The sequence below is a fragment of the Macrosteles quadrilineatus genome, unplaced genomic scaffold (genome assembly GCF_028750875.1).
Source record: "Macrosteles quadrilineatus isolate MER2022 unplaced genomic scaffold, UCM_ALF_1.0 Scaffold_3__2_contigs__length_128488019, whole genome shotgun sequence".
Taxonomy (NCBI): Eukaryota; Metazoa; Arthropoda; class Insecta; order Hemiptera; family Cicadellidae; genus Macrosteles; species Macrosteles quadrilineatus.
The window spans coordinates 87,974,077-87,992,126 of NW_026542596.1; the positions used below are offsets into that span (position 1 = coordinate 87,974,077).

The 18,050-nt window shown below is 32.9% G+C and overlaps 2 protein-coding genes across 15 annotated transcripts in view; one reads left to right on the plus strand and one right to left on the minus strand.

Annotated features, from left to right (window-relative positions):
* The window catches only part of LOC128988848 (sodium/hydrogen exchanger 6-like), a 36,851-nt gene extending 33,744 nt beyond the window's left edge, over window positions 1-3,107 (minus strand). For all 14 annotated transcript variants that reach the window (XR_008490437.1, XR_008490435.1, XR_008490436.1 and 11 more), the window contains exon 1: window positions 2,812-3,107. Coding sequence is in view for 10 of the 14 variants with exons in the window: in XM_054410557.1 (XP_054266532.1) it covers window positions 2,812-3,055 (244 nt within the window). In the remaining 4 variants the exon portion in view is untranslated. The remainder of the gene's footprint in view (window positions 1-2,811) is intronic.
* A 1,807-nt stretch (window positions 3,108-4,914) lies between these two features.
* Window positions 4,915-16,571, plus strand: LOC128990361 (uncharacterized). The gene is made up of 2 exons (XM_054412706.1): window positions 4,915-5,074; window positions 13,881-16,571. Exons 1-2 carry the CDS (start codon window positions 5,004-5,006, stop codon window positions 14,494-14,496), a joined length of 687 nt encoding a protein of 228 aa, XP_054268681.1. The 5' UTR covers window positions 4,915-5,003; the 3' UTR covers window positions 14,497-16,571.
* The last annotated feature ends 1,479 nt before the right edge of the window (window positions 16,572-18,050 follow it).

Here is an 18,050-nt window from a genome sequence, read left to right on the forward strand (position 1 = left end):
TTGTTTGTATGTATGTATGTTTGTCCTTTATGGACTCCGAAACCGCTCGACATATTGTAATGAAACTTTCAGGTATTATTAAGCATTATTCAAGGATGGTTTGTGTGAAGTTTGGTGCAGATCCGTCAAAAGGGCTCCGCCCCAGTGGACCCCAGTGGAGTTTTCCATGTTAACCTTATGAGTACTCATATTTAAATGGAATTTAAGATTCTTAACAACTGGTTCAACTAAAGAATTTAATTCTATGATGTTCAATAGCATTAAAACGTTAATAGGTTTACCAACAGGGTGCAGCACTATTATTTTTTTCAATTTATGACAACAGCTAATTTTCAACCAAAAGGTGAGTTAGCGTAGCGAACGAACATCAACCAAGACGTAATTGAGCCATGCGAACGAGCTATCTTGAAAATGAACAACATTTGACATAAAACCACATTAGGACAGGACGTCTGTCGGGCCAGCTAGTTCACATATAAAATTGTAGTCTAGGAGTAAAATTGATCATACTATTACAGTATACAAGTAATGTTTTTGCAATAAATTATTTCAAAAACGGTTCCAATGACTTCTTGTAAGTTGTTGGAAATTTTTTTGTCGCTAAAAATAATTATTTAAATACTGAGCTCTGTAAATAGGAAAATTTTATTATTTTTAACATTGACCTTAGGTTTTGCCAAGTAGTCATGAATGGTTTTTTGAATTAAAAAGGTAAATATAAACAAAGGACTCGTAACATATGGTTGTAACAAACCATCTACAGTAGGGTGACACATACTATACTCCGTTCACAAAATTTTTAAAGTTTTAGGGGGAAAAATCAATCCTCTCCACTTGAACCTACCTCTGAAAATAAAAACTCAACGCCTGTGGTTTGCCAAAATGTAAATCAGCTGCGCCATATATATATTAAGTAAAATCAGTAGCCTAATGGGGAACTTCCCCTCAAACCGCCTAAATTTTGTAAACGGAATGTAACTTAGCAAATTACAAAATACAGTAGGCTACAACAGAAAAGGATAGGCCTATTCCAATGAATACCATTGAGCATTTACTATACAGTGTGATCAACTCAAGGAGGCGACCATTGGGATATCGGAAACGGTAATAATTAGAAAAAACTTAAAACAGAGACATTCCTTTACATTTTGTGGCAGTAAAGAAGAAAAAGAAGTAAAAGATAAATTTATTTTTTTGAAATTCAGTCGCCATTTCCAATATGGCAGCCAACTTGAACATTTCTTACCACCTATGTTTTGGATGGAGCATACAATTTAAAAAAGGTTTAATTCTTCAAAATTTTTCTCTAAAGCCACTCGTTTAGGAGTTATATAGCCTAAGAAAAAAATACTTTCTTGCCACAATCCTAAGATCGGGGAGTCATCAAAATTTACATAGAGGATGTTATCTCTACGACCCTCTACCAAGTTTGTGCCACTCAGTTTGTGATACACGACCGACATTAACCGACTTGCAGGTAGCCTACACAAAAAGTGCTTAAAAAAGTTACCAATGCTGCACTACAACTCATCAGCTATACCCCCACAACCGATATGCCCTCCCCAGGAGTCATACCAACTACTGCGCAAGGCGAATTCCACGCTGGCGATCGCGCTAAATGTCTAGGCCTACAGAAATTCATCCCGGGAATTTGTTACTGTTATATGTGCTGTATAGCCTAATTACCGCATACAATAGGCCTACAAAAACTTAACTTATGGTTTCTTCCATTTTTAGTCCAAAAAATGTAAAATTAAACTAAGGATAAATTAAAGAATCAACTTTGGTAAATGTTTTGTTATTGTTTTTATTTAGGCCTATGGTAAAATTAAATTCAATGCAATACCATATTTATATCAAACCGAATCATAACATTAATTTTTATTAAAATCTGATAACTTAAGTTAATATAGTCTATCGTAGGTTCTCTGCTGAACTGTAGGCCTACCCATCTACTCTGGGCCTAGACTTAAACTGAATGTTCCCTCAAACTATTGTTTTAGCCTATTTTTATTTATTCATCTTATTGAAACTATGCATCTTAATTTTGTCCATGCATTGTTTAAGTGATATTATGTTTTATGGACAGTAAATTGATTTAAGTTAGGGATTTATTTAAGTGTTATGTGAAACTGCAAATTATTAAGGAATTTAAAACATACCTATTAGGCCTAAGTTAAGTTTAACTCCATGGTATTTTCATGTGTTGAGTTAAGTTAGGATATAAACAGTAGCCAATCAATACATGATTGTTTTCATCGCTTTGATTATGAAAGAACAGTAAAACTTCTAGATGAATTAAACTTAACACAATTGTCTATAGAAGCGTAACCAGTAGTTTAGGAGGACACATGTGATTGTTAGCATCGCTTCACTTATAAAAGTCCATCGAAACTTTTTGACAAATTACCAACTAGGAATGTGCATCAACTGTCAATGTTTTTGGAGAATCGATGTTCGATGTTTTATACATGGATGGTCTCAGATTACCGATGTTTCTGTATCGTCGATGTTTTTGTCCAACATTGATGTTTTTGGCCAAGTAGCTATTGAAATAAATAAATCAATGTTTTCCATGACAGATCGCTATTTTAGCCCCAGTGACATTGATGTTTTCGCGACAATGTTATGGATTACCATCGATGGTAAACATCAATGGTGGACCTATTGATGCTCATGCCTATTACCAACTTGTTAGCCTATTGCAGTTTAAGTTTAGGGAGACACTTGTACAGCTGCATACTAGGACCCAGATAGAATGGGGAGTAAAAAAACATATTTACAATATTAGTTTGCTTAAGTTAGGCCTACCATAAATCACTGCAAGTCCTGTTTCGTGAAGAAAACGAAGCCTTCTGTGCTTGAATAACCATATTGTCAAAACTGTTAATATGAGTAAAAAGGTGTACACTAAAAGGTTTAGACTGTCCAAGCGATGAGTTAATTGAGCTTTGGCATCAAGTTCGATATCAGTAGATGCTGATTGAACATAATTTTCACAACATATCAGAATGAAAATAGATAAAATGAGTGAGTTCACCACGCAGAGCTTCATAACTGTCTGTTATACGATTATATCACTAACTATTGTTATAAAATTAAACGAAAATTACACAACTATCAAGCTGGATGACAACTACCAGGATAACAAACAACAAACAATACAGTAGTTACAGTACAGAAGGTAGAAACTAGAGGAACAAAATTGACGAACGTAAAAAAGGCGTTGGTAAAAGCAGAATCTGAAACAATCTGTTGTGTTCTCGTTCTGTTGTTATTGCGTTGCGTTGCAGAGCAGAAACCGGCTGAGCGGGCAGAGCGGCTTATTGTCAGCTGTTACTAATGCTACATGAAGTACAACATGCGAAGAACTTGCAAAGTCATCACTACACTAGTCCCAACGATCATCTATACAGTAAATAAGTATATTACTCTCTGATACATGTATAAGATTAGAGGACAAGAAAAGGCCATGATATAGTTATAAAATATACTTACCGTGCAAGCCATATAATTTTATCCGCCACTATACCATCGCGTGCGGACGTTTTACCTGGAGCCATGCCATGCCATGCCAAACCAGCCACGTCCGCGGCGGGAGTTTTGAGCTGATTTTCATTTTAATTCGCTTAACATAATAAACAAATCTTACCTATTTAGGATTACATGTAAATTTTCTGTAATTTTTTAAGTAGTAAAAGTGTTTTTGGAAGCAATTAAATGGTTTATTGATTTTGTTAGTACAGTAAAGAGCAAACCATAATTATTTTTTTTATTATTACAACAACAAACAAAAGAAACTTGTAAAATTGTATTTGAAACTGTATTAAACTGCATTGTTTTCAAACTTTAAAATGGCTTGACCATTCGAGCTGAGATGCACCTTTGCGCATGAGCTAGACAAAACTACCGTCAAGGCAGTCTCAAAAAGATCGCTCAGCAAGCGAAGCGGTCGTGGTGGACAACAGCACGTGGTAATACTGTGTGACTTGGCCCATGATAACATGGTGGGTGATATTCAAATTCAAAATTCGCTCCCGCCGTCGTAGCGAGCTCGGAGGACCATTTTTATTGAAAGCCCAGTGATCAAGGATACTTGACTGTTTTTAAGCATATAAAACAATATATTAAGTTATGTGTACAATGAAGTAATGTGACAAACAGTTGCAGGTCTGTGTCCAACAGAGAAGAGTTGTTTTAGTTAGTAGTCTAATATATTCAGGGATATATATTCTGATATAACCGACATACACAGTCTTGTATATTTAGGAACATACCCTTCTTTGTATATTTTTAGTAACCTCCTCCATGTAAAACAAAATATCAACTCTTTTTCTACACAAGCTTCCTGTCATGTACACTTAACCAGAAATAGAAATGATCTGTCCACCCAGGCAAAGTAAAACCTTGAATTGTCATTTGTACCAACAGTTACAGTTATACAATAAGTTACCACTAGAATTAAGAAATCTCAACTATGTCAAATTTAAGTCAGCCATCTCTGTACTCCTTAAAGCAAATGCCTTTTTCTCCACCAAAGATTATTTGAATTGTAAAACTTTTGTTTAATGTTTTCATAATGATGACTGTATTATAGTTTAATGCGTTGAAATTGTACTGGCCTTTCCTATTGCAATGTATATATTGTTTAACGGAATAAAGAATTGTCTATTGTCTATATGGCAAAATAACAAATATAATATAATTGGTTCTATGCTATTTGTTATACATGAACAAACATTACGATAATTTTGCAGCAGCCTTAACCATAAATAATACTGCACATTCAACACACTTTATGTAGTATCCTCTCAAAATGAACTCACTGCAAAACTGCAACCGTACCTCACGAGCCTCCAACGTCACTGATGCCGAGTCTATAAAAGACGTTTCACAACCGAAGCAGCCGCCCGTTGCAGCTCAGCTGTTGTCTGAGAGTGATCTGTGCGCTTGCGGTGTTGTGTTTTAGTCGATTTTCTCGTAGAGCATATCGTTTTCGTGGTATGTTGACACGCGAATTTTCAAACAATAGCCTAAGTGAAACTCCTATCCACAAGAAAATGGATTCAAACAGGTAACTACTATTTTTGACGCTCATTTGTCATCATTCTAGAATACCATGTCCCCAAGGCTAACATACTGATTCACATGGCACACCCTAAAAATTTTGCAATGAAATGTCAGATTGACTAGAAAGATTTATGGCCCAAATCAACGATACTTCATATTTTCATTAAGCTGGAATTAACGTTATATCCCACATGTAACTTAGGCCTAAACTAAGTTACTACAGTACTATAACATTCCAATGGCGAGAAAGCTCACTAAAAAGTCAAACTAATATTATAGCCTAGTCCTAATAGGGTTTTTATGGGTACAGTTTCTTAACTGGACTATTCTAATATCGATTGAAACTACCGATTCGATTAGTAATCCTTCATGCGATTTTTTCATCATCAGCAAGTTTGGTTGGTTAGGTTATGATAGTTTAATTTTATAATAGATAGGCCTATATTTAGAAATATCGATTATTAATCAATATTTTCAATTCGCTAGTTTCAATCGATATTAGCATAGCCCAGTTAAGAAACTGTAGGCCCTACCCGTTTTTATACATTTGTCTGACACACATTTTGAAATTGCTAAGTTATGGTTTAGTAAAATTTCTTCCAACATTGTCCTTAACTTAGTGTTCAGTCAATATCTTTTCAAATAAGTAGGCCTAGGGCCTACTTATTTGAAAGGCCTAATTTTAAACTTAGGTAATAAAAGGCTGCACTTAAGTTTACGTCCTACACTTATTCGAATGAAATAGTGTTATAGAAATATGTTATAATAGATAATTCAATCCTATCGATTATTTCATTCGGTCAGTTAGGTTAGGTTAACCTATTTTAACCAAACTTGATATATTTAATTTATTTCCACGGCAAATAGATATATTTATATATATATAAATATATATTGAATGAAATAATCGATATAGCCTATGGATCGATATATTCATTTGAATGAGTGTAGGACGTAAACTAAAGTGCAGCAAGAGAGGTGTAAAACCATTAAAGCTACAAGTAGCCTACCTACATTTAGATACAAAGAAATTATTGTTTTTTAAGGTCTTGACCAAGTAGGCAAAGTTAACCTTTTAGAAGTGTAGGACCTAGGCCTAAACTCATTTTAGTAATATACAACTTTGGTATTTAGGCAAGGGCTGAAAACGATAAGATTGCAACCTTATTTAACAAATATAATGCTATAAGTAAAACGAACGGTTTAACTTACCAATAACTTATCTCTAAGTTAAACAATAGGCCTATGTTAAAAGTAAATTGTGTCTTACTGTAGGCTAGTTAACTTACTTAAAAAAAATGCACTACGGTTAGTGATGTAAAATACCCGGGTATTTAAAACTCAGGGTAAATACCCTGGATATTTACCCGGGTAAATACCCAAAATCCATAAATACCCGGGTATTTTGGGTATTTATGAAATCGATAGGAATTCATTTATATTCACCCCTAAATATGTTATTGTTATCATTACATGAAAAATTAGGATAGTCTATAACATCTTTTACTGTAACTTGAAGCTTTGCTAGTACCTTTTATCTTGGACTATTAATACAACAACTTTTATTTAATGATTTAGGACTTTTTAAAATAAAACATTAAGTTTTTAAATAAGAATGGGGTTTCGTTTATTATCAAGACAACACCTCATCAGAGAAATAGTGAACCTAAACCTACTTCCACTGTTATTAAATTATGATAGTTAAAATGTTTATCGTATAAATGGCATGGAAGGCTAGACAGACCTAAGGCAGAATGGCAGAATACTAAAAGAAATTAAACTTTTCTATGTTACCGCTTAGTTGGAAACAATAATATATTTGGATAAACCTACTAAAAAAATGTATCTCCTGTTTTTTGGTCTAACTTAATATAATTTTGAAAGATTTATTGTGCTATAGATTTAAATGTTTTGTATCACAAGTTTATGAAATTAGTTTTTTTTATTATTTTGATACCATTGATACCAACAAAAGATCTAGAACAAAAATATTATTTATTTAATACTGCCATCCTACAGATTGAACTTTAATTATTTTCTTAAATTGTTTACACGCCTAGGCCACAACTAGGTTAAATTTTCATGTATTTATAAATAACTAGTGTACATGTTGCTCGAATTCGAGCAATTAGGATTTGCAAACCAATAACAATCATACTAAGCTGTCCACATTTCAACAAAAACACACCTACCTTCCCTGTAGCAGCAAACCTAGGTACTCATATTAAAATTAACTTATTGTTATTTATGTAGGAAACAATGACCATTTTCAGGGAATATGTTTGTAGAAATTAAGCCAGGTAAATGGAAATATTGGTTTGCTGCGGATGCACAGTTTTAACAACAACAGCAATGATTGAAGAATCTGAATTATTACTTATATCCATGAGTTTATCTAGCAATTATTTCCTGTAAAATATTGTTGTAAATGTAAAATAGCAGCTAAAAAATATTGGACAGACTCGGTCAACAAATGACGTAACTGAAAGAATCCCATACTAATGACATTAACATATAGTTTGACAGTAGTTCCATTTAATCAATGTTAAATGTTTACATTCGGGCGAGTGGCATATTTTATTTATGTTTATGATCCATACAGTTCCTGTTCTAATAATCATGCAGTATTTAATATATTTGGACCAGCTGTGTGGAATTTTGAAATCAAAATTAATTTGACAGTTAGTTCTGATTGTTTACATTTTTAAATTTTGTGGGTTTGTTCTTTGTTACCATGGATACCATAAATAAATATTTCACTTTTAATTTCTGACAACAGCTGGAGTTTCATAAAAAATTTTGTTTCCCATGTTAATCTTATGGATAAATACGAATCTTTAAAGGGCCCCAGGGCCTCACTCTCTAATTATTTACCTAAAAAGAAAGTTTCCTGCACAACTTCACGTTACGCTCTTTACAATGACACCAAAAACATGTCAATCGGTTCAGTAGTTCCGGAGGAGTAATTGTCACAAAAATCCTGCTTGCGTATTAAATAAGTATAGATAATTATTACTTTGCAAATTATTTTTCTTCACTTTCAATAAAATAAATTCATCTATCTATCATAGAAATTAAAAAATGATACGAAGTCAAGAGCAGTGCAACCATGCGACCAGGGTATTTATGCCGGTTATGCTTTATGCTCAGACCTGGGTATTTATAGCGATTGTACCCAGAAGTAAAATGCTAGTAGTGACCATATGAAATTTTATTTAACACATTTTATCATCATTTTACTATCCTTACAGGGTTATAATTGCAAAAAAACATCTCAATCTTCTCTAACTTTAATACAAATTATAAATACCCAGTTTTTGGGTATTTACCCTGGCCTGGGGTAAATTCCCGGGTAAATACCCAATTTATATTTACCTACCCACTGGGTATTTACCCGGGGCCCACATCACTAACTACGGTTTTAAAGCCTAAGTTGATCCATTCTTTTAATTTAACACAATCTTTCTAGATAGGTAACTTATCACCAAAAATTCTAAAATATTTGTTGAACACTCAAATAAAACAAAAATTCAACCAAGAAGCCTAAGCAAAACAATCCAAAACTGTCTTTATATGTTTTATCTAATTTTGCATTTACTGCACTTAGGGTACCGGTACGTTACCATACATAATACCAGTTGACAATAATTATTAATACTCCCTTGACTCATTTAAGTTTTTAGTACTTACTTGGATAGGTACTTGTATCCTTAATCCTCGACTGAATATTGTCAGATAGATTGTGTCATGTCATTTAAGAGTTTGATTTATTTTTTTAAATACTATAATAAAAAAGTAGGCTTACCTGTACCAAAACCTAAACTAAATTTGGCAAAAACACAAAGCTGAAAACTGAAAATTCCTATACTTAAATTATACTTTTAAATGTTACTGGATAGGCTTAGAATTTAGAAAACTAAGTTAGTTAACGTAAGTTTCTAAATAACCTGTATGCCAAAAATGTCTGCTTACAAAGATTCATTGCTAACGTGTGATAAAAATTCAAGCCTCTCTTTGATGTTAGATCTAGCCTAAATTATGATTGATCAATATTATTTTTATAGGTAAAGTCTATGTTTTAAAAAGTCTTTGATCCCGTCTATGCTTGATCTTTCTCCCTACTATCAAAAGTATTGTAACTTATTTGATTTAACTTCTAACTTAGTTATAGGTAGCGTTTAAACAGCGTGAAAAAAGAGCTTTTTCAATCAGATTTCTAGAATATCAAGGCCGCCAACCTAAAGTACTTTCAGTTCTTTTACCTGAACACAGAGGGTTGCAAAATGCCATTATTCCCTACACCCGGTGAATAGTTCACTGTAATTTATAAGTACATATGAATTGTGTAAATTTGAGAGGTTTATTTTAGATATCAATTCCAAATTGCTTGGTATAAAACATTCACAGTTAATTGCTTATTTAAATGAAGGAATAGGAAACTCATATCTTCTGTAGTTGAAGTTCCTCTTCTATTTTTTTTTTTTAATTTAACTCTTTCAACTTATTTCCCAAATAGGGAATGAGCTATTACTGTAGGTCTCGTGGTAAGACCTAGACCCGGGACTGATTTTTTTTTTCAAGTACCCAGAAACCATAACGACATCCGTTCTAAGTTCATTTGTTCATATACAATATTTCCTATAACATGTGTCCCTTAGCGTGATAACTCTCAAGTAAAAATCATCCGATATGATGAAATCCGGTACAAATGTGTAAATACATTTATTCAAACGAGTTCTCGAACCAGCATAATCATACTAACTACTATGTGAATTGGGTTTGATTGAGTTAAAATTGGCTTATCCGAATTCTCCGAAAGTATTTTAATTTTCTCTAACACAATTTTGTAGGGATTAACAACAAGTAATTTAGAAGTGTTGTACGCCTATGCCTAATAGTTACAGAGAAAATAAATACTCCTGTCGCAGCAAACTTGCAGACTAAGCGAATTCCCATTTGTCTGATTCCACTTTATCTAAATTAGCTTTATTAAATAACAATAGGTTTTTATGTAGGTTTTCTGCTACAGAAAGTACAATCAAGTGTGTTTTTTTAATAAAACATGAATAAATTAGTTTAAAATAAATAAATTTGCCAAGTTTCAGATCAAAATAGACTTATATAAACAAGAAAGCTACAACAGTTTAACTATTCTCCAAAAAAACAACGATGGAATCATATATATTAAAACGTGACAGGGTTTTTTTATTTCACGATTCTAAATCAACCACTTGGCGGATTTTCATGATTTTTGTGTTGAAAGAAAGGTAATTTTGAGAACTAGGGAATGTCAAAGCCATAATTTTTGTTTACGGTTTCAGTTTTTTAAAAATTAAGATTTAAATTTAAAAAGTCTAGCAGCCAACGCTAACATTCTACTCTAGCTTTTGTTATAATACCATTTGCTTATCGTAACAGCTGTAAACATTCAGCGTTTTCGACACAAATTTAGCATTTGGATGAAAATGAAATGACACACGTAGAATTGACTTATTTATACTATGTGTAATGCTTTAATCATTGATACGTTCATTTATTCGGTAAGAGGATGAGAGTTTATTTAAATATCTAATATATAAAATTCTCGTATCCTAGTAAAATACTAGATGTTCTAATTTATTTTTTTGAGCAGTCTTTAAAATATTTAGTTTGCAATAGAATTTGTTATAACTAACAGCTGGTTGAATAAATTAATATTCTATAGAAATATGAGGTTAGTTTATTTACTCTGTGATTTTGTCATTGATTATAGAAAATAAGTAAGATTCTATAACCATTGCTGTGTACGAATCGAAGCTCACGAATCTTCAAAAGAAAGCTTATGAAAATTATTCTACTACTCGACTTTTTTAGGAAAGGTTGGGAAAATAATGAAAACATGTTTTAGTTCATCTTGGTAGCTTTTTCATTTCTTTACTATAAATATTAAACTGCTTAAACTATGCTTTAATTACTAATAGACACGCTAATACAGTTTTAATGGACTGCTCTATTCCCGTACGTAGGACGGGCCAACAGCTCGTTTTTATTAAACATTTTTTTGTATTGAAATTTTCTCTGTTCTGTTATTAATAACCCCTAAAAACATTTAAATATAGGCCTACCTACTAATGTGTATTCCTAACCTCTTCAAAATGATTTAGGCCTTGGTAGGGAAATCGTGACATTGTACGTTTTGAGGGACGAAAACGAGAACAAAATTGATGGAGATAGGCCTATCACATATTTTTCTATAAAAACAAACGCACCCGCAGGAAAACTCGGTAGTGTCACCGATTGAGGGTTAACAAACATCACTCCTCTTTTGGGACCCTAACACCCTTATCAATTTATATAAAAAGGTAGGCCTATAGTTCAAATTTTAATAAGCATTATTTAGTTTTAAGAGGGCTTTGTGATGAACTATTAACCTTCTATTACTGTACTATCTCTTGGATGAATTAATGAACCTATTTAACCGTAGAATATAGGCTAATTTGTGAATGAAACCAAGAGTTAATTTGGTGATTCTCAGTGTTGGGAAGTAGCGCGCTACTTTTTTTGTAGCGTTAGCTGTAGCTACGCTACTTTTAAGATTTTGTAGCTTTAGCTGTAGCTAGCTACATTTTTAAAGTAGTTGTAGCGGAATTTTAGCTACTTTTCTCGCTACATTAACATTTGTTTGAGATAGTGATTTTTATCATAACCTCAACCTTACGTGAAACAACCTCTTTTTTAGCTGAGATTTTCAAAAAAATTAGGCCTACTTTCTTTGCTTCAAACAGCTGGTTGCAGCCGTTTCATTCCCTATTACAACGTTGTGTGGACATAGAGGCCATTAAATGAGTGTTATCCACATTTTTGGCTCTCATTTCCTTAATTTACTACTCTATGATTACTGTCAGATAAAATAAAATCGCTAGATGCAGACGACGTTCAAACGGTACCGGGGACAAGAGAAGCTATTGAATTGAATGCTTGCAAGTGATTGACAGGACAGGGGAATTAGTAATCAATTTAGTTTCTTTATTATATCGATAATGCTTTAACTTGGGGTTTAATGGAAACCAACACACCTTGAAATAATGAGAAAGCTGGTCTATCAACCTTTGCTTCAGCTGTTGATTGTGGTTTATCATCACAAGCCCTTCCTTGGTTAGATTACGAAGATTTTTCAAAGGTTTACTAAATTAGCAAAGAGGAAATTACCTGATGAGATTTAAGATATGCCTAGACTACATGATAATTGTATTGAAAAAATCTCCATATAACATGAAACTTACATTGAAAAAATAGCATAGTTTGCTCCTGCTAACAGCTCTTGTATAGGACTGAGGCTATGGTTTAAGACGAATACCAAGTTCAATTATTATGAATATATCTGTTTAGTCCTTGCAAGAACAAGCCTACTATAGCCAACTTGTTACATAGCCAAGTAGGCCTACATGTTATTTTTACTTTACAAATTGCATCATGTTTAAATTAAAAACCGATTCCAGGATAAGTTGCTGGATACTGTTTTCTCTACCAACTAGGTTGAAGCACAATTTTCCCTATGCATAATGACAATAATAAAGGACGATTTCTTGACATTGAAAAGTGTTATTCGTAGAATAAGTAATTTATCACTTTAAAATCTATAGCAATGTTGTTTTTAACATTAAAAGTAAAGAAAGGCAATAAACTCCAATTTCAGTAGGCTAGGCTCTGTAACACAAAAAGTATTTTTAAATAATTATTTTGCAGTTTTATTGGTGTTAATTGTTGATACAAAACATCTATAAATGAATCTAAAATAAATTAATAAAATTAGCTTTTAAAATATAGTTTGGTTGTATGTACTTTGAACTTAATGAAAATTACATTTTAAGATGCTTAAAAATAATGCAATATTTAAAAATAATTACTAAATATATTGGGACACCCAACTATTTGGTTCTGTTGTTGTAATGTTAGGTTTACTGTATAATGCCAACAAATTAAATACAATCTAGGAATAATTTGTTTTCCAAGTAATGTTAGATACAATACTGACATTTTTTTAAATGTTTGTTCAATAAAAATGTAGTTGCAATTAATTTTACATTTACCTAATGTGCGTGGAATAAAAATTAACGTCTTTGGAAAAGTAGCTAAAATTGTAGCTGTAGCTACATTTCATTGTAGTTGTGGTTGTAGCTAGCTACTTTTTCGGAACTGTAGCTGTAGCTAAGCTACTTTTTTGGAAATGTAGCAGTAGTTGTAGCTAGCTACATTTTAAAAGTAGCTTCCCCAACACTGGTGATTCTTGTAAAAAGTATTCTAGCTCAATATTTATTTGAAAGCACAAAAAATTGTCAAATAACATTTATAAAAATATATTTACACTTATACTGTTTACTCACAATACGGTAAATAGATATAAAAGATAGTAATTGTGGTGATCGATTTTGATTGGAGTGTCCAATTGAAATCGATCACCACTTACCATCTTTTATATGTATTTACTGTCTTGTGAGTAGGCCTAAATAGTATAGGCTAAGTGTAAATATGTTATTACAAGTGTTATTTGACTTAGGCCTATATCATGTACGATGCTGATGAAGAAGCTATTCAATATTTATTGGTTCAAGTCTAAATTGATCAAATAACTTACTTAACCGTGTATTCTTAGACGCGGACTAATACACTTTGAGGATTCTAACCGAATTGAAAAAAAATATCAAGGCATAGAATTAGTTTCAAGGAGTCCATGTAGAATTTAAATTTTTTTGTAAATTAACATTTTGCCTCCTGTCAATCAATTGCATTTTATTGACATTTTTTCAAGCAATTGTGATGGTTTGTTACAGAAATCATCTCCGCAGAATTGCCAGTCACAAAGACACTGAGTTCTCCAACCAAAGCGTCATGAAGGCGATAGAAACATTTGTCGAGGCCGTGCAAGAAATGGACCAAACCATTCTGGTGCCTTCTCGTCTGATGGACATGCAGGTCGGAGACGGAAGCGACGTTTGCAAACTTCAGGTGGCTCGGAGAAGCGACTGTGAGCCCGTCGACAAGACAAATCTGCACAGCCTGTACAACTTGGTCAACTGTGTGAAGAAAGAGCTGCTGTGGAGTTCTACGGAGTCGCGGCAAGACGAGGAGGCCAGAGAGGCTCTGAGAGTGCAGCCGTACACGGTGACTCCCTCACACAAGGGTCACATTCGCCGGCCGTCCACTGCTAGCATGGCCTCCACCAACTCTACAGCCTCCACACTGAGCGACACCGACTCTGAGGCCGGTCTGGAGAACGACTCCGGAGTGGAAGGCGAGACGGAGTCCACCAAACCAACCTACACCCAGACGGTCGAGGACAGCTTCAGACGACACCTTTACGGACTGCAGCGTTGTCTAGAACAGATGACCGAGGCCGCAGGCTACCTGACGAAGCGGTACCAGAATGAGCTCGATGGCACGGTTTGATAGTGTTTTGTGATGTGACTATATTTATGGGTTGCGCTGCTGAAGGGAAATAGAGGTTGCCAGTCTGCGATTGCTCATCAAAATGTAGCCGAATGGTGTTCTCGACCCCTTCGAGTTAATCATGAATGATTTTGTTTGGTAGCGCGGTTGAAAATGCAGTTGTTATGCTGAAAAGTAAGTAAGAAACGTATGTTGGATTGTGTGCCTTGTTAAAAGTTGACCAAACTGTTTAGTTTTTACTTTTAACATTGCACACTTAACTAGGTATTTTTAAAATTCTTCAATATAACTTGGACACAAAACTTTATTTTCAAACCGTCTAAGGAATTTCACTTGTTTTTTTACCCTAGACAATTTTATTTGCAATGCTCAGTGCAATGTTATTGCTGCTGTTGAACAAGTATTGTTGATAGTTAAAATTTAAAGTTTAAATCAATAGTTATTTCAGTGTTAAAGATAGGTTGTTTTACGATCCTCTTGGGATGTATGAATGGTAGTACTACTTATTTTTCAGCACTTATTTGTAATGAGTACTGTAGATTACTTTTAATGTGATACCTCTACATTTTGTAGAACAATCTATTTATTTTTCTTGAACTCAAAGAGTTAGTTTGTGAGCAAGAAAATACTGTTGTAATACTTAAATTATTACTTAGTTTAGGGAGACATACACTCAGAAGTCTTTTTAGACCCACAGACCTAAGGTCTAGCAACATTTCTGTCATTTTATTTTCAGCTTATACAAGTCCTAGTCATAGATTACATTTCAGTTTTATACTGTTCTTTTATACAGACAATTTTTATGAATTAGTTAAGCAACTTAATTTATTTATATAAAAGATGTCAAAAGTATATTATAAACCAGACATGTATCAAGGTACAAATTTTAAAATTTTCAAACCGATGTGTGATAGAAAAATTACCTTAAATTTTTGTAATAAAGAGAATTGTAAATACAATACTGTATATATTATTTTATATTATAGTAATTAATTTAAAGAAAAAAATCAAAAACGACAAAAATATACCAGCAGGTTACTCCAGAGTTTTTGAGACAAATGTTTAAACATTCCGGATTTTTCCTACTTTAAGTTCCTTTTAACTTATTTTGATTTTATTTTTGTGTTTTTAATATTTGTCAATTTTTATGCTATGATTCAGTAGAATATTTGAGCAGTTTTGTTTTTACAGAAAGTGTTAGGCTAAGTAATTAGGCCTAATTATAAAATGATCATATAAATCAATGTGCCAAAATACCAAATTTTCATTGGAAATTTTTGAAACGTATTATTTCAAAGAAATAAATACACTATTCCATCTGCTATATAAAATTTATTTTACTGTAATTTTTGACGTTAAGCCATAGGTATCCTAAAAACTGTTTATTCAAGGGTCAAGTGTTATGTTGAAGGTTTTAATTTAATGTGATTTATTACATTATGTCTTTCCTTGGTGCAATGTGTTCTCAAACAGCTGGCTATTTTAAAATCGAGTTTAAGCATAGCCTCCTCTAATACAGGGCCGCGGCCATGGTAATAAAATAAATGACACAAGTGTAAACATAAACATTGCCCATATGTTTCATAATAAAGTAATGCAACAGCTGTTTTGGTTTGACGGGACAATGCTGTTGCCACTTTTGTCTCGCCACGACCTTGTATTAGAGGAGATTATGGTTTAAGTAATGAACTGTGATATGTTGGGACTTGGATTAGACTAATTTTCTAAAGTGTAAACTTACCACTTATAAAGAGGCTTGGAGTACCAAGATGCTATAAAATGTTGTTGGGTTTTCTGAAGTATATTTTATCGTAATATTTTGTTTAATGTGACATTATATCTCATTTTATGTGGTTTTGTTACATGTCATTTGTGGTCAGATTAATTTAACATTTTTCATCTCATTTGATCTGAGTTTCTAGTATTACACGTTTTAAACAAGATTACTTATAAAATCTGAAAAATTATAAACCAGTTTTATTGTACATAAAATTTGTTTCTTGTATAACTTGTCTGATATTGTAATACATCTGTGGCATGAAGAAGAGATAAATAAAAATATTATATATCAAATATATCAGGAATTATTATTTTTCTTGGTTTTAAGTTTCCTTTTTTTACTTGGAGGTTAGGGCCTATCACTCTCAAGAATGGTTTCTACAATTATGCTTACTTAACCTTTAGTTTTAAAAAATTAGTTAAACATTGCAATTTCTGTGAAGATAAATGCAATTCACTAACTTTTTTAGAAAAGCAAAATGAACTTCCTTTACGTTCAGTTTGCTTAAGAGAACCAAGTACTATAAATGTATGATTGTTTATGAGTGTTAACGGTTATTTTGTAGAGAATACATGGGTTTAAACCAACTTCATTCAATGACAATAAATGCTACCGATTAAGCCCATGAGCTTTTGGACTAGGCATTTGGCGATAGTGCACACTATGGTCAACGTCCTTTGGCCAAGATCAATACTTCATGCAAGGAACACATTTACCTGAGGTTGAGCCAACAATCAGGAAAATTATTTTCAATTATTACAGTTACAATTTTTATAACTGTCCCATACCGTTTACATTTTTCACTAGCCTTGAAAATTTTCAACTTATTTCTACCTTTAAAAACCAGAATAAGTAACAAGTTAAGGATTTTATTTGACCATCAATGAAGCTAATGTTTGCAACCCCAACGATCACAACCAAAAATTGAACCATGGTTACAGGCACAAGACAAAAAGCCAAATATTATAAGTGTAAAAAACAGTATAAAAGTGTACTGTTTTCATTAATCTCAAGAGTCATTTGGAATATTGTTCTTGGGTCAAAAGTAGTGAAAAGTTAATTAGGGACAAATTATGAGATCTTAGTCGTGTTTCTTAAAGAAATTCTGAGATCAAAGTTTTATTTGGTAAATAATTACGAATCTTTGACACTATAAACTTGAGTCAACTAGTGTTGTTGGGGTTGCTATAATGTTCTGCCATAATAAGACTAAGAGGTCATTGAACTCATTTGTTGATGATTATTTTTGAGCATATTTATAAAGGGATTCTGCACATCTACAGGAAAATATCTTTCTAACATTAGCCTATGTGTAGTTTTTCTCTGCGATGCACACAAGCTGAGATAAAAGGTTTTCAATAAACATGCTTGGCTAATATATAGGATAATAAGTATAAAGCACGATTTTAAATGTGGTTCGAAACAGGACCTAGATGTCCTTGATGAGACTGTGGTATCAGCATAGACCAATTTAAGGGACAAACTCATTCATTCTAATTACAATTACAATTAATAAGTCAGTTCTCAATTTTTACCACTATGCTACAGAACCTACACTACTGTAAGCTACTAGTAATTTGATTAGAGGTGTGGTCTGTGTTAATTTGATGTACACCAAAGACAGTGTAACAAAGTTTTTACTTTTAGTCAACGACGTAATTAGTGAATTCATATTCAAAAGCCAGAGGCACAAAGAGAACAAAGGAATTTAACTGTTTCGCGCCAAGGTCGCTGTAGAAAAACGCCACCTTCGTATTTTCCAGAAGGACCTACA